General features: G+C 40.8%; 1 protein-coding gene across 35 annotated transcripts in view; it reads right to left on the reverse strand.

Moving 5' to 3' along the window:
* The window catches only part of LOC131448185 (ankyrin-3-like), a 121,069-nt gene that overhangs the window by 77,380 nt on the left and 18,400 nt on the right, over nt 1-25,289 (reverse strand). For 22 of the 35 annotated variants that reach the window (XM_058620386.1, XM_058620381.1, XM_058620380.1 and 19 more), the window contains exon 1: nt 7,430-8,238. The exons of 2 other annotated variants lie outside the window; for them this stretch is intronic. In XM_058620386.1, coding sequence (XP_058476369.1) covers nt 7,430-7,546 — 117 coding nt within the window. In that variant the 5' untranslated portion in view covers nt 7,547-8,238. Of the gene's footprint in view, nt 1-7,429; nt 8,241-25,289 lie in introns of those variants that run through there. 11 more of the 35 variants (XM_058620401.1, XM_058620399.1, XM_058620395.1 and 8 more) reach the window with 6 other exon arrangements.

Raw genomic sequence — 25,289 nt, forward strand, 5'->3', positions numbered from 1 at the left:
TCTGAGCGTCATAAACACTCCAGGTCTGCCACAAAAGACCCCCCGAAAAGATTGGGGTGTAAAAAATGGGGCCGGTGACACTTTTATCAGAGTTACCTTGGAACAGAGTAGTCAGCTTTTTATCATAAATTCCTGCACTGGACAGGCTGGTAGTCTAAACAGGATTTTTCTCATATACAGTACACTTTAAACGTCACATTTGTGGACAGGGGGAGGGCGGTGCAGGGTTATTGTTGCTGCAGCAAAATATGAAATCTACTGCAGTATTTTATTTTTTTTGTCACTATCAAGTCATTTGCTTTTTTTTATAACCTCCGACAGGAAGGTTATGTGTTCATCGGCGTGGGTTTATCTGTAAGTTTGTTATCCTGGTAACAACTTTCTCTGTCTCTGGTTTCTGACAGATCAATCGGATTCTTTCTGTTTGATGGGCAAAACTCATCAGCTTTGAACTCAATTTGGTATGTTTAACAAGTTCAGATGTGTATATCTCAGCGACATCTTAACAGATCACAACAATGTTCACGCTCATGTACGATGTAACTATACAAAGTGGGTATGCACGTCCAAAAATGTGAAAGTTTCAGGCGCTGGAATATAAAACACAAGTGACAAACAGTGTTTTTATCCATATTGTTGATCTGGCAAACATTTTACACCAGATTTAGTTTCTGACGTAACCCTCTCCATTAAAGACGCCCAACACAAGAATCAAACCGAACAATGCCGAACAGTAGATCAGTTAAAAAGACTTAAAAATCATGAAAACATGAGTTAATCTCCAACATTTAGCATGGAAATGTCTAAAATCTCAATATTTAACCAGAGAAGTCTGGTGTTTTTAGTGACAGCACTGTTTGAACGCCTGGGACCGTGAGCAGCGAGCCGCATCACAACCCCTGCTCCTGTATTTCAGTTCAGTGACTGTGTCATGAAGGACTGAACTTATCTTTTTAACTAACTGGTTCTAATGATTCAGAACACCGAAAACAACTGCTTTACAAGACACTGGTTTGTGTGTGTCACGGCAGTTTCATGCAGGACCCTGCCCACGTTGAGGAGGTACGATACTGTAATGGAAAAGTGGCATTCTGCACCACACATGACTGGATTCTTCCTTTCTTCTTTAATCAAACTAATAATTGAGTTATTGTGAACTCAAAAGTATTTAAAGTTATTAAATATCTTCAGAGAAAATGTGGAAATGTGATACGTTAACAGTGCAGATAATGGAAAAGGCTGATGTTACAGGAGTATCGAGGTCATCTGGCAACTTGGACTCAAAGTGAAAAAATCATTATTACTTTATGGGACAATTACTAGAAGCTGCAACAGTTTTAGTTGGTTCCATCAATACTTTGATTGTGTCAAGCGTCGCTGCCAAGAGCTGATTAAGACTGTCCTTCCCCTCTCTCTTCTTATGCCTCGGTCTGTCTATTCCTGTCTGATCCAGGCATGGTCTCCTCCCTTCTTCTCACCTTCAAAATGTCCGCGACACACACTGACTCTCCTTCATCCTCTGCCACACAAACACACACACACACACACACACAGAGAGACTCTGCCTATGTCGTGACTCTGTGCTGAAACCTGTGCCACACATCAACACCTCACCCACTGCGAGCAGGGCTGAAACATCAGGGAATCCTCCCCCCCCCCCCCCACACAATTTTAATGAGAAATTTTAGTGTTTCCCAAAAAATGGAATTACATTTACCAGCTCATACATAGAAGGAGAAGTTAACACTCTTTCCAGTTACTGCTCATGTCCCAGTTTCACGTCTGGTTGGAACATTTCAGTCCTACATTTCCCATATTCTACTCTCCCCCAAAACTCACCTAACGCCAGTTGTAGCTGCCTATAGTTGTCATAATCACGGAGATGAGTCATTATAGTGAGATTAATTCATAATTGTGTGATGTCATACCAAACACCAATCTGCCATGGGGGAAAAAAAAAACAGTGGTGTGTGTTCAGTGAAATGAGAAGACAGGATGGGATAAATCTACTGAGAATAGTGTGTGTGTGTGTGTGTGTGTGGACTGTCCCAGTTCTTAGTGTCGATCTTCCACTGCAGAGAAAGCCGAGGATAAAAAGCCTAACTAACAATATCCTCATCTTCTCTGTCATTCTCTCTCTCTCTCCAGTTTCCTCCTCTTCTTCTGCCACTCGTAAGCCCCCTCACTTCCTCAGCTGTGCTCCTTGGTCTAACTCCATCTTTCCTCCAATGTGCTTTCTCTAATTCCCCTTTATTTTAATTAGATCTCACCCCCCCCTTAATCCATCCCCCCCACATCTCTTATTTGCAACCCCTTTCTTGTCTTCCCCATCCACCAATCACAATGCTTGACTGCCTCTGCACCAATACTCTGGCTCAGCAACCCCCTCATACAGCCTTATTACAGAAAACATTGCAGCTTTCTGCCACGAGGGTGCCATGAAACACATTACATCCCTCATCCTCATCCTCTTCCCTCCACACACACACACTCTCCTCTCCTCCATCCCTGCTTCGTCCCTTTTACTGTCCTTTTAAGATTCTTGTCTCCTCTCCGCTGTCGTTGCCCCTCTGCTCCGTAATGGAGTCATTACATAATTCATAACGCTCTTTCCCTCAGTTGTGTTACTGGTTTGTTGTCAGGCGAGGCAGTTTTGGCATCTGGTACTCCAGCTCGTGCGACAGCTATCGTAATTATGACTCTGCATTCTTCAAATAATGGTCACAACATAGGTCATTGGGTTTTTTTTTAGCTTGCCACTGTGTGACGAGCGAGAAAAACGTTTGTTTTCTAGATTTTTTTTGAGAAACACGGTTCTCACATTAGCTCCTCTAAACGTCTTTACGTGGATAACAACGGTCTCTTTTGAACCAAATGGAGACAAATGAGATGTAAACTGAATTAAATCATAATCAGAAGAGGAATATGAGCAGGAAATTAAATTAGCACCTAATGGAAACCTCATCTGAACAGTGTCTTGGATTATTGGGGTCTACAGTCAACATCAGACAAAAGTTGTGGTTTGTAAAGCAAATCAACCATTTTAGTGATTAAATGTTTGTTAAAAACCCAAATGAAGAACATTAAAATCAAGCTTATTTATTGTGTTGAGCCTTACGTTAAAGTACATTTATTTAGACGCTCACTTAAGAGCAGGAATCCTTCCCCTCGCCCTTGAAGTAGGACGATAAAAATGTTAATGAAGTTGAAATTGAGAGTCACTCTTAGACCGAAGAATGACTTGACTAACGTCAATACTAACGTATTCAAACGTATACAGGGGTATGCAAATGCAAAAGAAAAGAAAAGTATATGCAAGATTATAAGGACGGGCAGTGCAGTATAGGTTTAGTGAAGCAGAGGACAAAAGGATATAGAGACACTGGCTGTAGAGCACGAAGAATAAAGAGGCTTCAAATAAGAATCTTGGCTTAAATAAGTGTCAGGGGATTAATGTGGTACAATGCCTGGTCACAAGGGACCTCCCTCTCTGTGTGTGTGTGTATGGTGTACATGTCTGTAGGAGTCCATGAGGACACATTTGGATTTAAACCTATTTTTGTGAGGGCATTTTGTCCATGTGAGGACATTTTGCCTGGTCCTCACAACTTCAAAAGGCTTTTAGAGGATTAATATTTGCTTTTAGGGGTTAGAATTAAGTGTAGGTTAAGGGTTAAGGGTTAAGGTTAGGCATTTAGTTGTGATGATGAAGGTTGTCCTCATTAAAAACGCTATACAAGAATTGTATTGTGCATGTGTGTGTGTGTGTGTGTGTGTCAACCTCCCCCCCGAATCCCAAAAGCGTGGCAGAACAATACAGGCAGCTGACAGAAGCAGGGAGGGAGTGAGGCAGGGCTGTGAAAGAGGGGAGCATAAAGATGAAGAGAGATACGGGTAAAGGGGGGGGGGGGGGGATAGAGAAGATGAGAGAACGGCACAGATGAAGAACGCCAGAATTCAGTCCTTCCTAAAAATAAACCTTCATGAGAAGCGGCATTTACTGTATATCTCTGTCACCTCTGACTACTTCTCCTCTCACCCGTGTCAATCATACAAATTACAAATGACCTTTGCACCTTATTCAATCCTGACCTCTGGAATCTCCTGGATTTCTTTCTTTCTTTCTTTCTTTCTTAGTTCAGCGGTAAATTATACATTTATGTGCTTGACACTAAAGCAATTTCTGGCAGAGGTGTACAACTGCAATGTCAACATTGTGTAAGATGGAGTTATGTATAGATATATGAGAGAGAGAGAGAGAGGGAACCCTTCCTTACAGTAAATCTATCCTGCTCTTTGCTCTCTCCATGTTAGTGTCCTCATGTACTGAGACTAAGGACACGGTGGAGGTCAGGTGAGGCCGCCACCGTCTGGAGTCTCGCCATCACTAAAAATGTGAGCTCCGGTCCAGAATGATGATGACGGTGGAAACAAGAAGGGAAAATGATGCCAACAGTTCCGACTGAGTAGTGTTTTCATTTGCTGTCTGCCTCCGAGGCAGTTTGGTTACACACACTGATTTTTTTTGTCCTCTTGCCAAGTCCAATCCCCCACTGAGAGCCATATTACTCTCCTTCACTGGAGGGTCAGCCCCACACACACGACATAATAATTCATGGTACTTTTCAAAATAAATGGCGCTTCGTTACATGGATGAGGAGGAGAATCCTCCAGCATGCGCCGGACACTGAAGAACATGATAAGTAGCCGTGAATCAGTCAAATTATAAGCCTGCAGTCAGTTTGTCAGTCAATCAGTCAACTGGCCGGTCACCCACACAATCAGTCACGCAGCCCTTTAATGAAGAAGTAAATAACACAGCAGTCAGGAAGTTTACCAAACAATCTTATCATGTCTCACTACAGGAGACATGATGACAGTGCAACATGACCTGTATGGTTCAATCTTTGCAGCATGTGTACTAATAGCTTGGCAGCCACACTGACTGCATGGTCTCAGTGGTGCTCTAATGCTCTTGTTTTCCCCAAGCTTCCCGTAAGAGGCATCAACACGTCACACTGTACACAGCAGCAGCCACTGGATGCGTCACTTAATGCATGTACAATACAAGGTATACGTACAAAGGAGAAAGGAGCGTGTGCGTGTGTAATACGGAAATTATAATTTACGTAAAATACCCTTTCAGCATTATACAAACTTTGCACTTAGCCGGTAGACTTGTTTACACTGACCTCTCCTCTCAGCTTTCAGACGTCGTATTGATCTGACGCTCAGCTAAAAAGATAAAAACATCCAACAGTGACCCCAACATCTTTAAAAGTGACTATAATTTACATTCAATTTTAGGAGAGAATCAACCGAAATGTGTAAGTAAGAGAAAAGATTAGAGGAGGGACTCTGGCATTGACACCAACATCGAGTGCGGCAGAGTATCCGTTAAATCCACACCGTCTCAGAGGGGGAGAGGAATCCAGAGAGAGAGTGAGATGAGGTAACATGAGGTGAGGAAAAGGAAAGAAAGGTAATTGAGGTGACATAATGTGAGGAAAGTGAGAGGGTATTTTTTTCTGGTGCCAAGAACTGGCCTGGGACTACATTATAGATAAAGATAGCTGATACCCTCCATTACGCTACAAACAACGGGGAAACTGCTGATGTCACCTGACGCACACATTACCACAGCAACACGTCTCCCTCACCTGTTGCCCTCACCTGATGCTGTGAATCTTTGGCTGAAAGGACACATTGTGCCGTCAAGGTCACAGCTCCCGCCTCCGTCCGCATTCGCACTATTCACATTCAGTCAAATTTAAAAAAGCCAGATCTGTGATGAATTTCTTTTAGTGTTTGATGACGGCGCGTAGATTTATTACAGATCATTAACTGCTGCATTTGTGGGCTGTTCCACAAAGACTCACAATTCTTGTACAGCGGTGAAAGGTGGAAGCAAGGAGAGAATCCAACGTGGAATTTAACTTCAAAATGTTGCATTTTTACATAAAAAACTGAGGAGGAAACTTGCAGAACAAGTCTATAATCTGATCCTGGTTAATTACATTCTCATCTAAATCTAATCTAATCTAAATAACCATATAAACTAATAAATATTACAGTTACATATGACTAATAACACAAAAATCAATTCAATATTTTCAGTGCCAGGCCCCCTTTTTTTTTAAAATGTGTCCTCTAAATGTGCCTATTACAAATTTGTATTCATTTTTTTTGACATTCCTTCAATCATTCTTTATTTAATCTGGGATAATTTGACCTTTTTGTGCCTCAGATTAATCTTTACATGAAGCCATGTGATCATTTCAAGAAGGAAATCATGTTAATATCCACAAAGTGACACAAGTGATGCATGTGACAGAGTGAAAAGTGCACTAATATAAGGAGTATTTTAAATTGTACTAGTGAGAATAATTAAATGGTGTTTTTCTTTGTCTTTGTGACTTAACTACTCACAAACCACAGGAGGTCACCTGTCCGCCCTGACCTTGATGGAAATGAGATGCTTGCTATTGATTGTCCGTGACAGGTGGCTAACCCTGGACTAATGATGACCTCGGGCTGATCGGCATGGACGCACAGACGCGCGCGCATATACGGTCCACGTGCAACCAAACTGGTGCATGCTGAAGATTTTAAGAAGAAACAAACGAAAAAGAAAATAGGTCAGCAAAAGTATTAGGACACTCCAACAACGCGCGATCGTCAGCTGTGATGTTTGGATTTCATCACGTGAAGTTGTCCCTGACCTGAAAACATTATTGATTTGAAGTCAGAGATATTGATTTGACTTGTGCACATTCGTGATCAAGTCCTTGCACAGTAGTGACGTATGTACGCGCACACACACAGACACACACAGACACACACACACACAGAGAAACCGCAGGGTGTGACTGCTGATGGCATCAGGACAGTTACTTTCATAGACAGTTTATATGCAAATGGAGCACAAAGCCTTAAACACGCCGCTATAAATATGAGTAGCCAATGATTTTTCTTGATTAAGGAGCGTCTTTTCTTTTATTTCTGCTTAAGAACTAAGGACTTTTTTTTTTTTTAAGGACCATTGAGGACACACGACATATTAAAAACACACACATGCCTAAAATATAAGTCTGTCTGTCCACCATAGCTGATTCTTGTATTATTCTATTTTCCCAGTCCATGCGCTCCACTCATCCATCTCTCTCTGTTTCAACCAACCTGCCCCCCCAGTATTCCCAATGGGACCACCCCTCTAATTCTGCTGTGTGTGTATGTGCATGAGTGTGTGTGTGTGTGTAAGAGGAGGCTGCATCATGACAAAAGCTCCGCTAGACCAATGTGTCCCATTCCTTTCTTTCTGCCCCGTGTCAGCTCTATAGCCCCGCGCTCTTTCATGCCTTTCCTCGCCCCCCCTTTCTCTCTCTCTCTGCCAGACGCATTCCAAACTCCTCATCCATTCCTCCTCTACCTTTTTCTTCACTTCACGGGAACGCTTTCTCGCCGCCTTCTTCTTCTCCTTCTCGTCTTCCACAGCATTGAGGTTCTCGTCTGCCTTTTTCTTCAGCTGCGAGGCGGCATGCGCCATGCTTATCCAGTCCAATTAATCCTCACAGGTGGGAAATGGATGGGATGAACAGAGGTATGATGCGAGGACCCCGAGTCTCCCCTATAGCCTTTTGTTTCTTGGCTCTGTATTATCTTTTTTTGTTCCTCTTCTCCTCAGCTGTCAGAAAGGCAGCCCTCGCAGGTATCTGAGAGGGAGATTGTCCAGAAAGGATTTTCCTCTGCTCGTTTAAAAGCTTCCCCTCTTTCTATTGTTCCTTATCTCCCTCAGCAGCTATCCACTCCACACTAGGCAGATGCAGAGGTCCAGTCTAGGGCAGGACAGAACCTGGACTCTGTCTCCTCCTCAAGATCCTCTGCTGAGAAGGCAGCTGATTCCACTGCTCTGTGCTCAAAGTGCTAAATAAGTGCCAGTGATAGGAAATACAAAAACTAAATATTTATATGATCCACAGTCTGGTGGGATTGTCCTCTTGATTAAGAAAAATATATAAAAACCATTCAATTACAGGTGCATTAATAGAGTGGCTCCAGTGGCTCAATCTTCAGCTCCTAGCCCAGCCAAGAGCTCTGTCCTCTGGGTAAACAGACTGGTCCAGCTGCTTGTTTGTTGACTGGTTCCCAAAGCTTGTCTCCTGCACCTGAACACTGAGCCATCCTCTATGTGCACACACGCAGACGCATGCACGGTCCGTGACGTCTCACTGGGACATATGAACAAGAGGGAAATGACAGTGGAAAGGAGGTTGAGACGGGAGGAGGTGGAGGAGGTGGAGGAGGAGGAGGGAGGGGGTGAGAGGGGAGGGGGTAGAAGGAAGTAGAGAGAGCAGCCAGGACAGCAGGAATAAAGGAGGGAGTAGGAATGGATGAATACCTCTGCTCAGTACCAGCTGGCTATGCCTGGGAGACAGAGACAGAGGAAAGAAGGGTGAGGCTTCACGCATGCAGGGCAACACACAGTACAGAACACCAGTGGGTGTCCGGGACAGCAAAGTGCAGCAAGTGCACAGCCATGTTGCATCCATTACGTTTCACTCCACAGTTTTCACTCTTCACTCTTCTTCCATCTCTGTCGCCACCATACAAACACAAGGGATGATAAATTATTAAAACGTGGTAAATCTTTTGCATCTACTCTCATCCCAGGTTTTATTTAAGAAAATTATAATCTGTCGTTAATTTTGTCATTCTGATGGTTTCTATTTTATATTATGTATTAAGTTTCCTGTTACACTTGCTTTCCTTATACAGACCAAAAATGTCTGTTAATCAAGTGCGTTGTCAAGTCCCCTGCACCAAATGTCTATTTTCAATGTTATATAATGTAAAAAAGCTGCAACAGCGAATATTAACTAATTTATAGAATAATAAAAATCCAGAATCTTTAAGCGATAACTCTTTAAACATATATATATATATATATATATATATATATATATATATATATATATATATATATATATATATATATATATTCAATAAACAGTATGTACATCAGAATATAAAAAAAATGTTATTGTGATTCACTGACGAAGCAAATTTAGGTTAGTCCACCATTTTGGTCCAGACTGAAACATCTATAACAATTTGCCATAAAAAATTCCTGTAAAGTGATAAAAGAAATCTCTTGTGACTTTGTCACCCCACAGAAGAAAATGTGGTTTATGTGTTTAAAATTGAGGTTTTAAATCATGTAGCTACTGGAAAATTCAGCATTCATTGTCTGCTCTGAGACGCTGGGGGTGTGTCCACGGAAGGAGACAAACACACACACAGATACTCGTCTTCTTTCTTTAGTGGTGATCAATGTCCGCGAATCTATGAGCAATTCATGTTCCCATCAGGGTATACAGCAAATTGAGTGATCCACTACCATTTCATTGTACTACTGTCAATTATGAGATTTCATTTTCCATATTACATTTTTAACAATTATCACAAAACAAAACAAATCAAACTAAGATGATGGACAAGGTGAATATTATTGAGCATGTAGCTCAAACGAATAATAACCTCTTGTATGGCTGTGGCGTTTTGCTCATGGTTACACAATGTTGTGCTCTTATTTTGTCACTAGAGACCTTTGTAGAATTTAAGGTGGGGAAAAAACTGTAATAGCATCAGTTAGAGACGCACAATAAAACTTCCATTAATGGCCACGATGCTACTCTTATGATGGAATTCTGATTAAATAAGACAAGACACTAGAATATGCTCTCAGAAGGACACATAGATACTGTAGGTTTCTGTGCACCTATTTGCAGTATGTGTGAACTATACATATACTCATGAGACTGCAGCTTTTGCATATCAACAACATGAGAGAGGGTATGGGGACTGTAGCCCATGACACTGACATGTGACAGCAAAACATGCCTCTCATTGGCTGTCTGGGATGAGAGAGAGAGAGAGAGAAAGAGAGAGAGCGCTGGCACTGGCTACTCACAAAAAAGAAGTCCCTCCCACAACATGATGAAAACAAAGGAGATGTGAAGGGGACGTTTCAGTGCACACAAGCAACTAAAATAGCAGCATAATCAAAAATAGTATGCTTATTATTATCAGTTAAACAAAGGGTACTGCATCTTACAGAATGGTGGTATTGTGTCTGTATCACTCTCTAAAATGGGTCAAATCCCAACCCCCAGTACCAAACTCAAATAATAATGTAGCTATGCGAGGATACAACAGAGAGCAGCTGCATATTGTAGCAGGTCAAAGGTTTGCAGGTGTTTCTTCACTGCTTAATTGAGGCCAAATGGCCTCAGTAAGTAAGGTTCCACTGATGAGCTTTAGGTGTACAGTTTATTGCGTCACACTATCAAAAAGTAGAAAGAAAGTGTAATTTCAGACACGAGTGACGCACTGGGTACAAAAAACATCAACGAGGAACTTCCCAAGGTGAAATAATAACTTAAATATCTGTATGAATTTGACCTATTTTATTTGTTTTTGTCACTGGCTATTCTAAAATAGTAATATAATTTAGTAAATTTCCTTAGACACACAAACATAACATGCATAGATACTGATAAAGACAATCATCAATGGGGTTTCATCAATTAAGTAACATTCCATTGATGATCTAAAGGTGTACAATTTATGTTGACACACTACCATAAAGTACAAAATCCCTTCTCTGCATGAACCAATTTTAGATTAGACTTTATTGGTCTAATCCCTCATTATCTCCATCCACAAAAGGAGCTTAAAACGTGGATGTTTTAGCCATTAGACGTCTTCCGTCTGTCCTGAAACACGGATTAACGGCAGGGGATATTCTCTCTACGTGGATCAGAAATGTAAAACTAGCGTAACATAAAACAATAATGTCTGACGTTCTATAAATCTCTGTCCTTCTGTCTCCAGTGACTCTCTGCTTCCCATGTACTCGGGAGTGTAAACAGCAAACTCAGGAGAAATGTCAGGGTGTATAAGGTAGGTCATCAGTAAAGATGTCAGTCAGTTGCATTATTTATTTTATCAATCTATGTATCAGTGTTTCGCTGATCTAACCACAAAAATCAAGTCATGGCAAGTGTGTGTTATTGCCTTCTACAGGATAGGGGGAAAATACTGCACTGTGGAAGACTGAACAAAGTCTGAACAAATACTTTATGACAGCATGAGTATAACATTAAAGTACCAAAAAAAACATCACAGTGGAATTTAAACTTTAAAATCTGATTGAATTTGACCTATTTTAACTGTACTTATAGTTATAGTTGTTATTGGCTATGGGTTATTTCCATAAGTAAAAGGTATCATGTTATTCATAGCAGTTTCAAAGCCCACATGTCCAGAAAGAAGGCAAACGTCAACATCCAAGAAGCCAGGAAAAGCAAATACAGATAAATTAAATAAGACTGGTGATTATAATGTTCAAAAACATAGTAACTCATTTATTTAAATACATAAAGACTTGTTCTGCCTTTACATGGACGGATACTGAGGTGTATGGCTCCCTCTAGTGGACATTTCTAGGCACCACAGCACAAGCCTGATTCATTATTGACCTGCAAATGCTGGGAAGGTGGATACAAACAATACAAAGACTGTAACACCAACACACTGTAGATGTGACCACTTTTGTTTTGTTGTTTTTGTTTTTATATGCTCATGTTAGTGCTGCAGTGATAAGTGTGAAACTATTTTTAATACATTATTTATAAGAATAAAAACTAGATGTAGATGCAGTTCTCTTTTTTGACCACTGGCAGGCAGCATCACACAGTGGGAAACGATTCTGTTGGATGGAGGCTGGTGGAGGCCTCAGTGGTGGTTGAATAGTTGAATGGCTTTTTTGTGGCGTATGTTGTGTGCACTTCTGCCTTAAGGAAATGTCTTTGCATTACCTTATTAAAATGGTTTTTTTTATCATATTATGTCCAGTTAGGAACTGTATATGAGCTATTTTTAAAGCTAAACTTGATCATTGTGGCTGTAAAATTACTTTATGAAACAATAATTGTAGAAATAAAGCAGTAAATATGTAGAACTTTGTGTTTTTAAATGATTGAAAAGTGTATTTGAATAGAAAAAGAGTTGCCAGTTATTTTTGTTCTTGACGGGGTGACTGGGTTTAATCAAGTATCGTTGGCAGGTCTCGATTTGCTTCTTGCATACGCTTTCAATTAGCGCCTGCTCTTTTTATCTGTATATTTGTGTTTGTGTTGGACAAACTACTCTTATTTATAGTGTGTGTGTGCGTGTGAGATTTACTGTAGCTAATCACATTAGCACTCTGTTCCACTGAACCCCCGAATCCACCAGTCTAATTAAGCCAAACATCCCCTACTATACCAGGGCATTCACCTCTGTTTATACCAGTGAATATGGATCAAAGTTATTTTTCAAATACAACATCAGGACATTAGCACGAAATCATTTCCTGTTCCTTTTAAAAGTGCGTCATGGGATCATTTCCAGAGAGTGTCAGAGAGTCACTGAAGAGTCCTGCATGACATCATTCATCCATTTGGAGCTCAGTGACATTAAAAACAATGTTTTCCTCTTGCCGATTGAACTCCACTCTCCACCGTGGATATCACTGATTCATTTACCCTGCATCAGGTCCCACCACAATATCCTGTTTCAATGGGAAAGTACATCCAAATTGGCACAGCAAAGATACCAAGGTTTTCATTAAGCAGCCAAAGTCCAATTAAAAACCATGCACATGAAATGAAGCAATAAAGTGCCTCAATTATCAAGACTTCAATACACAGGAACCATAAAGTATTATGACAGTTATTTGTGTACTTTTTGAAAGCTAAATCTAATTTAGCCTGGAAACAGCAGCCTTGGCATTGAAATGCATGGGCCTTTTTTTTTTGCACTTGCAGCAAATACGAGATAAACCTTAGGGCTGCTGCATTCATAAGAAATACCCACAGATGCATTATAAGCTGGAAAAAAAGTTAACTTTGCCAGTGCCAGATAATGCATTTATGTTAAGACGTAGCTCCAAAGATGAGCCGAGTTGGAAGAAAAAAAAAGAACAACAATATGTGACTGCATTCACAGCAAGATTTTGTCACTAGTTTTAAGAAAAGGTGGATTTTCAGATCAACAGGATAAAACAAAAGGAGATGATAGAAGGGACTGAAGCACTTTTCAGTCTTATGGACCACTTAAAGTGCCTTACACTCTGAGTCCCTTTCACACATGAATTCATTCATACTGCACTTCTATATATAGCACGTCTTCTATCACTCATACTGTACATTCACACTTGGACCAGCATTGGGGATTCAGTGTCGCCTAAGGAGTCGGACGTTTCAACAGGCGCCAGGGATTGAACCACAGACCTTCTGATTAGTGGATGAAGTTTACCCCCTCCAGGCGCTCTGGTGCTCTGTCTGAAATTCACTAAACTGATTTATTTTTTTATCCAGGCTGAGATTGTGCGTTATCTCATTAAAACGCCAGTAAACCTGCAGATTGTTGGGCTTCATCACTCGGAGCAGGACACACAGACGACCTGTTGAGCAGCCGTGCTCCATCAAAAACAAGAATGAGGATGCAAATGCATTTTAAATGAGTTTAAGGGAATTATAAACCTGCGGCAGCTCAGTCTACAGACCCTAACATACTGTGTTACATTTCAGTCTGAAAACACTGACAGCTGCCCTATACCAGCATGTGAAAACAGGCGTATGTCGTATGTCGGTGAACACAAACGCTGCAAATTAATCACTTTATTTTGCTCTATGCCAATTCAAAAATACAATACATAAATGTTAATACCATTTACATATTTAAGCTCTCATCCCTGCATGATAGTATTTCATATTTTGATGATATCGCCTTTGGAAATGCATCTTGTTTTAAAATCTATAATTGTTGTAAAGTTTGACTTAAAAGACTTAAAATTTTCAATCCCCAAATCCCAGGCATCATTAATAAGTTAACAGCTCAATTAGAAAAACACACAAACATAAAGCAGACACAGATCATTGTCTTATGACCTGCACTGGATTACAGAAAACTACAGTGGCCTTCACATACCAGAAAGGATGTCTTTCTTTATCCTTTGCACAGTAAACAAACATGAAAAACACACCCTGGCTGGTTTGTACATTCAGGCTGAAGAAGCACGGTTCTTACCAAAAAAAAAACAATGTAAAAAGCTTAATCTAAGGCTACGAAAACCCAACTAATTTTATTTTAAAGTAATTATAAACTTGTACAAACATACTTATGGGTAGTTTATTCAATGTCTGCCAATAAAACCTCCTAAATGTTACACACTGGACGTGTGTGTTGGGATTTGACAGACAATATCTAGGGAGAAAAACACCTGAACTGCTAGAAAGTTACATTATCTTACAGTGTCCATACTATATTTATTTGCATGCGTCTTGATGAGTATAAATACTTCAAATGTATCATTACATTCCTTTAACACTCAAACACCAGTGTTTGAGGCCAGTTTCAAAAATCCAGTGCCATACAGGTTTTAATAACACACAAATAAATAATTCAATTTGGTCCCAGAGGGGACATAACTTGGCCTCCATGTCCCCTGGCTGTCTTACTCTTCATTGTCTCTGTAACTCTCAGTCTTACTCTCTGCGACACTCTCACACACTTCACTTGCTCCCCTTTCACTCTCTTCACACCGATAAAGCAGAACTCGCATATCTGACACCGGATACTGCGAGTTGGCCGAAATTCTTGATAAGAAAACATGCCAGAGCACAATACATCACGCCACGATTAAAGTGGCTGTTAAAGATAATGTTTGAAGTGAGTCGGCCTCCCGGATCAGTCGGTTAGATGTATCGGATCAGAGTTTGGGTGTGGCTGGTCCCAGACAGTCCATAAAAAATATAATTGTCCATTAAGAACAGGGTTCAGTTCATGTGGGTGGACTGCTATAGTAGCCTCATACATCTATGCTGCCTCGATCCTCCATTAGTGCTGCAGCCCGTATGGACTCAAATGTCAAAGCAGAACCAAATAATCACATTTGAACTCCTGTGAATCAAATGACCTTTGGCCAAAACCCTTGATGCTAGAGGAGGATGAAGAGGCAGCAGCGCACATATATATATATACACATATATATGTATATATGTGTATGTATATATATATATATATATATATATATATATATATATACATACGTCAAACATACATTGTTTTATTGGCCGTGTACGTCTGACTCCGCCTCCGTAGGTGGCGCTGTATCTCTCTATAAGCTAGTATGTATTGAATCAGTTTCCTGTTGACCTTTACGTCACAGAAACGTAGAAGCGGATGGTGAGAAAGATCATGATGCGGTACTAAAGCATAAATCTCGTCCAAAGACCGATTGCGTACTATTTTTTTGTTCTTTTCTGGCAACAGTATTGCAATTTATACGTCGTCTCCTTATTCCTCCAGGTCAAAGAGTGGGGAGGAAATTGTGGTGCAGAAAACCGAGTCCGACTCCAGTCCGACTAAGTGTATATGAGCAGGAGTAATCAGACTATGAATCACATTATCCAGGTATGTTAGTCTGACTAAGATAAGCTCAAATTTTGTTGGACTAATGTGTTTACATAACATTAAGAAAATCGAATTATTGTCTTAGTCTGTTGAAAATCAGACTTTTAGCATGCACAAAATCACAGAAATGACTTTTAAGTTCTGTACAAGCACCTATGTACCTACTGAAGCTATAGCAAACAATTGATGTCCCTTTACATCTACTTGTTGTTGTTAACATAATGGTGAAAAATCTGTATCATCTGCTAATAGTTGTGAATCTACATTTGATCGGATGAGGAGAGCCTTTAATAAACATTCACCACCTTATATAGTGTGAGTTTCATACTCACTTTCCGTCATCGTGTCAGTGAAAATACTTGAATAGTCGACTCGAGGGTAAACCAACTACTCAATATGAATGGAGAAGATGGTAGAGACCAAACCTGAGCTAAAACGTGATTTCTGATGATATGTAAATGTGTTGTGCGATATCATCAAAGTTTTTGCAACCACATTTGAAAAAGGTGTGACTGCACGAAAAACCCTTTAACACTGGCTAACTCCCTCTCAGGCTAAGAGGGAGTTCTCCTCAGTGTCTCTAAGTGGTTTGAATCTCATCAGGACCAATCAAGCGGACACCACTTAGTGCTGAGTACCAGGGAGGCGCTTGTGAGGATTAGTGCAATATCACTACAGAGAGTGACACGGCCGACCGTGGGGCTACAAGTGCGCCTGAGATAAATGTGAAGAGGATGGACGAGTACAACACTGTGTGACACAATCGACGCGAGGACAACCGGGGACATTTCAGTACCACCTTAAATCATACATGTCACCAGTGAAACACATTCCTTCCCAACTAATGAGAGCAAAGAGTTGTCGGCACAAAGGTCAGCGCCATCATGACTGCGTTTCAGTCTGGATGAAACGACCACGGGGCTGTTGCAGCACGTACAACAACGTCTCCGGTGTTCGTGGCGAGGACACATCAAATCATATTTAGAGACACTGAAGGAGCCTTGGAGCGTCAGCAGCCCAGCTTAGGCAGCATGGGAACACAGTGAGACCAGGGAAAACATCAACTCTACCACTGCTACACTCTGACAGAGCAGCACTCTAACAGCTGTAGGATCAGCAGCAACCGCATCTGATGCTTCATATAGAATATATATAGGGCTGAAACAATTCATTAACAATTAACGATTAATAATCGATTACTTATCAGTTTTTTGGACTAATCAAGAATTACAACAAGTTTTCTGATATTTCAGCTTCTTAAATGTGAATATTTTCTGGTTTCTTTGCCCCATGTAACAAATAAATCATTAAAGTGAATCATTTTGGTTTGTGGACAGAACAAGACCTTTGAGAACATGGTATATGGCCATAGACACGTCATTGCATGTTGAGGCTCCATTGTCCTGGATAGACTTCTCTGGAAAGCTACAAATGGGACTATATCACCTATTCAATAAGAGCCAACTTCAACATGAAGCCAGACACAGTTTCTTGGCTTCTCCCAGTTCATCTCTGTCCCTGACTTGTGTTGGTGTTTTCTTCCCATAAAGAAGCTAAAGCTTTACCTCAGGAAACAAAAGGAAAAACAAATATCAGTCTTTGATCACCGGACATGTATAGCAATAAATAGCTACATCAATGCTTCATATCCAGTGGAGTGGCTGCCACCACCACCACCAACCGTTCAGATTCACAGACCAGCAGTCTGTGTGCTTTCACCTGCCGACTCCCCAAGTCAAATGGGAGCAAGACACGATTTTCAGGCCAAGTTTAAGAGATAAATGAGGCTTTATTGAAAGGGCTGAGGTCATAGTTGGAGGGAAAGAGTGCGACTTACTTCGAGGAGAAAGGAAAGAGTAATAAACTTTACATCTTGGTGTTTTAAGTCGACGGTTAATCATTTTTTCTGTAACTGTCTGTCTGTCTGAGGTCAACTTCGGTCTCCTGCTGGCACTCTGCCATCTGTCTCCTAGGCAACCACATACAAGAGCCACAAATAGCACTCCAAACAGAGTATCCCTCCGCAGCACTGTGGCCCTGTCACGCCACATTTCAAATCAGATGCAGATACATATTTTAAAAAAAAATAAAAAAAAATATGCAACATATATATTATGACACTTATACTGATTTCATGTTATTGTGATACTTAATACAACTACACACATACTTGCACACAACACCAGTTAAAAAAAAGATTGGTCTCTTAGTCATGATGGGAATAATATCTGGTTCAAAAACAGCATGTGTTCAAAATGACTCCAACTGTGATTCTTTTACCAAAAGGTGGCCTTCTGTCTGTGATGCTATTTCACACATAAAGAGACAGAATTTAAACGTTTTACTCTGTGCTCATGATGATGTGAAAGAACTTAAGCTCCAGCACGGAACCTCTACCACCACCTGTGGACGTCTGCCTAACTTCCACAACACTGTGGTCCTGATTTGACCTTGTTTTTCTCCCCATCCCTCTCCAGTCACTCACACATACAAAGAGAGTTTTTTTTCCTCCAGTATTTTGCCAAGTTATGAGTTGTTTATCTGTCTTTTACTGTCCTTACTGTATCTGGGAAACAGTTGGGAGGACTTGAATGAACCATTCAAGTAAAAAACTATTTTTTTAACACTGTACAACTTGAAAATCTTGAGGGGTTTGTCCTTGTGGTTAAAAAAAAAAAGAGTTATTTTCACACACTTCTACAGCCCCAAAGGATAAACCAAACTGTCTGAGGTGTTTTGGTCTTGGGCACCCAATCCCCTATAGCTCCCTGGGCGCAGATAAGTTCTGCTAACTGCGTCTGCACCCATCTTGTGTAAAAATGTCTAATTATCATGGTCTTTTCAAAATATGTGGAACTTGTATGTGCTCTACACAAGGGCACTCGCATTTTGTAGCCCAGTGACAAGATGAGATCGTATTCAATACATTTCGAAGCTGTTGCAGCCACACTCATCATTTGTAGTAATTACTAAACATCAAAAAAAAAATCTTCTCAGGGATGATCTAAATTACATGGGATGTGAGGAACACTTCACACTTTGATCTCGTCGTCATTGGAGGACAAATCCTACACCAGCCCCTTGTGAAGCTGTGCTCTAATCCATGTGGAATGATAACCCTCCCTGACATTACAGAGGTTAATTAGACACGAGACCTTCCATTATGGACACGGATAGCTCACCCTAATCCGTGCATTCACACGCATAAACACACATGAGCATACTCAAATTCAACAGGACGCCGCCTCTTCAGGACGGGTAGCCTGACCTAACTCTGCTGGGCATGCTCAGTGGGAGATATGCAAATGACCACGGCGTTGACACCTTTGGCAGGCTGTCATGGCAACACGTCAAGTAGCAGGCATGTGGCTGTTGGCAGGGGACGGCGCGAGGAGGAGGAAGAGGGAGGACGTACAAAACAGAATGAGAACGGAGTGAGTGGATGGATTTTTGAAGCTGGTGAAACGATGTTTGCATCAAACAACAGTTAAAAACCAAAGGGTATTTTATGAATGACAACAATTTTATTTGAATTACTTGCGTTGTTGAATTGACTTATAAGATATAATAGTTCATGTTTTGGCCATTTAATAAATGCAATGCATTAGGGCTGCAACGATTATTCGATTAATCGATTACCGATAAATAGTCAACTATTTTGATTATCAATTAATTTAATTACTAAAAAAAAAAAAACAGCCTTTCTGATTTCTCAGCTCAAGAGATTAGCGTTGCATAGAACGCATACTTGTTGGACCTTTTTTAGGTTTTTTTGATGGCATCTTATGTGGTAATGAGCCGTCATGTTCAAGATAAAATACCCTAAGCAATTGAAACATTCCGATTCACATTCTGTGCAGTGAACTGAAGCTCGATTTACAGTATAAATACCAGAATTGATTGGCATTTACACTTTACTCGGGAGTTCAAACAGTCAACCTGGAAAATGACACAGTGACACTGCGAGTATGACTGATGTGGAGGCAACACAAATGAGGGATTTAGATTATGCTTCCACGGTCACAGTCAACACATTAACAGTATTAGTGATGGCGATGATGTTTTTTTGAGTGTAGTCAGCTCAGAAATGTGATGTCTGCATCTATTTCTTTCTAGAATGTGCAATGAAATTAATTTCATTTTATTGTACACAAGTGCTGTTTTTTGTGCTGATTTAATATAGTGGATATTGCTGTGTGTGTGTGTGCAATGACTGTAAGGGAAAGTGAGCATACTTGCTCCTTTGTTGTTGTTCTGTTCTACGTTCTGTGCACAACTCGACATCTTTGTGTTTCCTATCTGCACCCTTAGCTTTGGTGGCGTAGCGTGACATGACTGATGATGACACAGTCGACTGTAAACATACACACAGTCTCCACTGGTAGCACACACACACAGACAATGATGACGTACATCTAAGAGTGTGTGAGGAACAGTCTGGGTATTTCCAGCAGGCGACCTGCCAGTACTTTTAAATGTCCTAGTCCAGAAACCCCTCTGCCGTCTGCCTTCCCTCATCCTCCTCACATCGTTACTGCACTGGTTTCATCTTGCGTTCCTGTTTTGTCTGTCACTTGCATCATGCTTGAGGCTTGAAATTATGAAGCAGCTAACCCTATTGTAGCATCTGTGTTAGGAAGCAGCCCAGTTCCACTGGAGCCAATCAATACATGTTGGTTCACTTCTGACAGTCTTCAGACAGACAGACCGTTTTGTTTTAAGCTAATGATTTTTAATAAAGCTATTGATTTCAAAGGTCTTTGTAAGGGTTATGGCTTGGTTCTAGGGTTAGGGTTAGAATAAGGTCAGATTTGCAATTGGGTTAGTTAGGGTATGCTTTGTGTCCGAGTGTCCTCACACCTATACAAAGACAAGAATGTACTGCATGTGTCCATCTTTTGAAGTTGATAGGTTAGGGTTAGAGTGGTGTGCAATAATCTGGAGGCGAAAGAATGATGTTTTAGTGATATTTTTGATGTGTGGTCTGAAGTAAAGCCCGAGATCCAAGATGATGCCAAGGTTGCAGAGATAATGCTTGATTTTTATTGCTTGAATAGAAGATGATGTCATAAGATATATTGTAGTATTGCATTTGGCAAGCAAAAATAGCAGTGCCTATTTTCATTAAACAATCATCCATAATATGGCAGCTGTGGATCACTGGTTAAGTAGGTTGTCTTTTAACCGGCAAGTCAAAGGTATGATCCCGGCTCTGCTAGACTACATGCTAATGTGTCGCTGTAAAAACTGTAGTGTAAAGCAGCGTTGAGCGGTCGTCAACATGAGACGGTGAGACTAGGACATTCGAGGGAAGAAAAGGACACACTGAGAATGAACGTGAGGAGGGAAGTGAATAATGCACGGTGACTAATATGAAAGAAAGTAGATGGATGTTTCCCCTAAAACCATGACATCACCCTCCGCACAAGCCGGTCGCCATGGCTACAGAGTCACATGAACCAGGCGACACCTTCACCAAAGCTCTGTTCCCGAGTACATTTGTGCAATTGAGTGTATGAACATAAAATGAAATGAACAAAGGAATATCTTTTCCTGATGATCTAATTGAGATAATATTGATATTATATTAAGTGTCCTTTCGTGAATAACATTTATATTCAGGAGAAAAGGTGTATCTTTTCCACAAGTTCAAATACCAGCACAGCATACTAACATAAATTAAAGTCACAGCTGTCCATTTGGTGGCCAGCATTTCAATAAAATCACTGAATGCATTTTCCTTCAATACCTTCCCATCATTACTTTAGTCTTGCTACCGCTTTTAGGGAGAGGAGGAATACAGGAGCAATACACTCCACAGTAGATTGAGTGTATTGCTGGTGCATGTTCTACTCAGTGATCTATAGCCGACAGCTCGCTGGCTTTTCTGCAAACCACGGCTCCCTCTGACATCGCCACTGCTTCGTCAGGTACTTTAACATCAAGCTAATACAACAGCTACATGGTACGAGTGCACGATTTACGTTTCCTCTAAGGTCTCTGATGCAAGGCAACACTAGAAGAAGCTTTCGCTCGGCAGTAACGTTGGTCAGTGATGGGATTTATTACATTTATAAATGTGACACTGTCACCACACACACATACACAAGTGAAGATCGGAATTAAAGCAGTTTGTTTGCTTTTAATACTGTCAAAATGATCCTTGGGAATAAGCTATGAAAATGACAACGCGCTCAATAAGTTTACAACCGTACACAAACGTACTCGAAGGAAATCTCGCCTGACCACTGACCACTGATTTAACTTTAACCCCTCTTATCCTCCACATGAGGGTCACGGGTGCCAATCCCGGCTGACATTGGGCGAAAGGTGGGGGGTACACCCTGGACAGGTCGTCAGTCCATTACAGGGCCACAGAGACAAACAACCAGCCAATCTCATACTTACACCTGCACTCAATTTAGAGTGTCCAATTTGTGCCCAATCTCAAAATATGAATGTTTTTGAACTGTGGGAGGAAACTGGAGAAAACATGCAAAAAGGACCTTGTTCCAATCGGGTCGGGAAGCAGGATTGCTAACCACTACACCTATGTCAATGTAATGTTAATCATATTTAATCATATATTACATATTTAAGTGCTTTTGCCCATTTTTCCAGAGTAACTTTCAATATCTGGTAGTTATTTACAACTTAATGTGTGTTAAAATAGTGTATTAACAAAGTAAAATGAAGACAACATGAACACCAGATTTGGTGTGTTCAAGTTGAAAATTGAACCGTATAAAACATTTAAGACAACATTTGTTTCAGTTTTTGTCTCAATGTCCAAAAACAGGCCAACAAATGGAAACTGTGTACAGGCGTTTTTTTCCAACTCTTTCCTCTCTGGTGACAGAGGCACTGATTTGGCGGCTTCCTGCAACGGCACAAGTGGAATTATCGTAATAATCCATGCAACTTCTCACTTTACAGAAACAGTTGTAATTTTTACAGTAGCACAAATCATCGCATAATTACGGTAATACAGAGTGCGCGTGCACAAACGTGTCGTCTGCAATGCGCTCGATGTTAAAAAAGGGTTACGGTAGTCCAGGAAGTGCTGTAACTTTAATATATAAGCTTAAAATGAAAGAACTTGCAGCAGCAATAAAGATAAGAGATTTCAATGGAATAACAACCAACGTGTATCCATAGAAATAGACTATGTTTGTCCAACTTGTTCTGCTTTGCAAGCAAGTAATGTAAACTTACTGAAGTGACTTCATCCCTTTTTGGTGTGGAGAGCAATAAAGCCGCATCATTAAAATGCAACAACTTTATGTAAAATCTGTGTAACTACACGCAGACGTTCCGTCGGATCACAGAGGCACAGAGGTCTGCGGTACCGCATCCCATTCAACTGCTGAACAAGGCAAACGCAGCAATGTACACTTGGACGTGAATCAGGAGGCTTTGTTTCTCCCTCACAGTCTCCAGTGAACTCCCCTCTCGCAGCCGCGCTCACAGAGCAGAGCCTCATCCTGTTCCTGTGAAGTGTGAGAAGCGGAGCCAAGCGCAGCATTCTGCTCCATGGCTGCCTCAGCAAAAACACAATATGTTGGCTCTGGAGGACCTCGCTGGCAGGAGCTCTCAACCCCCCCCCCCCCCCCCCCCCCAAAAAAATATCATCAGCCTTATATGCTGCTTATTTGGCGAGAATATCTATCTGGAAAATGAATAGGGTAGGGAGTGAGAAACAGTGCGTGATGAATAGGAAGACCCTGCCGCACTGAATACACCAACGCTGTGTTACAGTTTGTTCCGATATTATCGTCACTATGGAACACACAAATTAAAGTGATCAGTTCCAGTTTTGTGTGTCAATTTCTTAAGCTGTTTTTTTACAAGATAATTACTTTTTGTGAGAGTGATTCTCTGTTTTTGCCAAGTGGATGAGATTCAAGGGCACTCGGCTGACTCAGCAACTATACTCTTACAAAGTAAAATGAGTCTCTCAGTTAGGGCCCTTGACCACTCATGTATATTACTGTAGCTATGTCGATAAAAAAAACAAAACAAAAAAAAAAACCCAGAGTCCTTAAACCACCTTAAACCTTCTTTAAAAAAAGGCAACAAATAATTAAATTATCACACTTTTAACTGAATGGCCTTTTCATAACCAGCATATAGGTTTTCAGATACTGTTTGTCAGTTAATCCTACATTATGTCATTTATTCCATAACAGCTGCACTTCTAATACTAAAATAACACATTCAGTTACATTCAGTCTGCTCAGGAAGTCTTGCTCTAGAAGTAAATATGGTGGTGGCACAGCTTTAATGCACAGCTGAATGAATGAATTAAAGTCACTGTGCTACAACCTGCATGCTGCAAATGATATATTTCGACATGTTTACATGCACCCACACAATCGCTTTGCATAATAACGTTATTTTGCCCTATGTCAGCTGGGATTGGCACCAGAACCCCCCACGACCCTCAGAATAGAAAATAAATGAACAAAAACATTGACATTACTGCTAGCAGTTGTCCAATGCATGAATCATAGTGTTTGTAGAAGATGTCCCTAGAAGGGCTTTTATGACAAGAATTGACAATACAGTAGATGGTGAATATATAAAAGCAAACTAGTATAAAAAGACATTTAAACATTCTATTCCATATTACATCCAAGGACTGAACGTGTTTGCAGGTTTGTTGCTGAATGAGCCAGGATTGGTAGCTCTTTTTAAAACGTGTGAAGTTTCCTGCTGATTTCACATGATCACATAGCAAGTCTAGAAGTGTTGGCGCAAATGCAATAGTTTTCCTGTTGTTGTGCTTAATTATACACAGGGCAGCACCCCCTGGTGTTCCCGAATGTTTCTTTCCTCGCTGGTATAAAGCCAGGGGCGCGGCTTGTGTATAACATTGCCGACTTTCTCAGCAAGCCAGCGGAATTCTAGAATGGGCATCTCCTCAGTTACTGTTACCCTTTGCAGCATCACTTCCTGCTTCCAGAGCAGGGCATGGCACCCATAGTACAACAAGGCCAAACTCTTAAGGGCGGCTTGTAATAGTGCCAAAGGATGTTATCAGGTTTCTCTGGCAATGTCAGTCTCAACAGGAATGTAGAACTGGACTCAACAGGAGGGCTGCCAGCGCCACGCTGGCAAAATGCTATTCACCGGGGAATTCCAACTGGGATTACACGCGGGTATAGAGTAACCTGTGTGACTCCACCCAGCACAACCCTCTGGACGACAAGCAAAACGTAGTCAGAAGTGGAAATAATCCGATGTCACCTGAAACCATCATGAACAAGTGTACGGTATGAGTGAACTATTGGTCTGCCAGACCAGAGGAGAGTGTAGAAGCAGGACATGCAGCAAAAGATGAAGGTTGATAGTGGTTCTAAAAGTCAAAAAAAGATATTTTAAATCTCAATTGTGAAACCTCGGTATATATTTCACCTACTGAAGTTGCTATTTGCACAATCCAAATAAAAAATGGCAGTGAAATTAGCATTAAAATACTGTTCTTTGTCACTCTTTGTTTGATCCACCTGTTGAAGGCTGCATTTCATCAAGGGGTTTGTCAGTTTGCACATGGAAGCAATGTTCTTCATGGTCGGCTACAGACTATTTCGGTGGCAGCATGAAGGTCTGCACCAATCCAACAGGTCGCCACACAAATTCTATCAATATTACATTTTCCCAATCTGACACAACAAAGTCCACTTTCAGCGAGAACAAAATCTGTTTTCTTTGTCTAAATCAGATTACGAGTGTGCTGAAGCTACCACTTCATGGCTATTGAAAGCATT

Source organism: Solea solea, chromosome 21 (genome assembly GCF_958295425.1).
Source record: "Solea solea chromosome 21, fSolSol10.1, whole genome shotgun sequence".
Lineage (NCBI taxonomy): Eukaryota > Metazoa > Chordata > Actinopteri > Pleuronectiformes > Soleidae > Solea > Solea solea.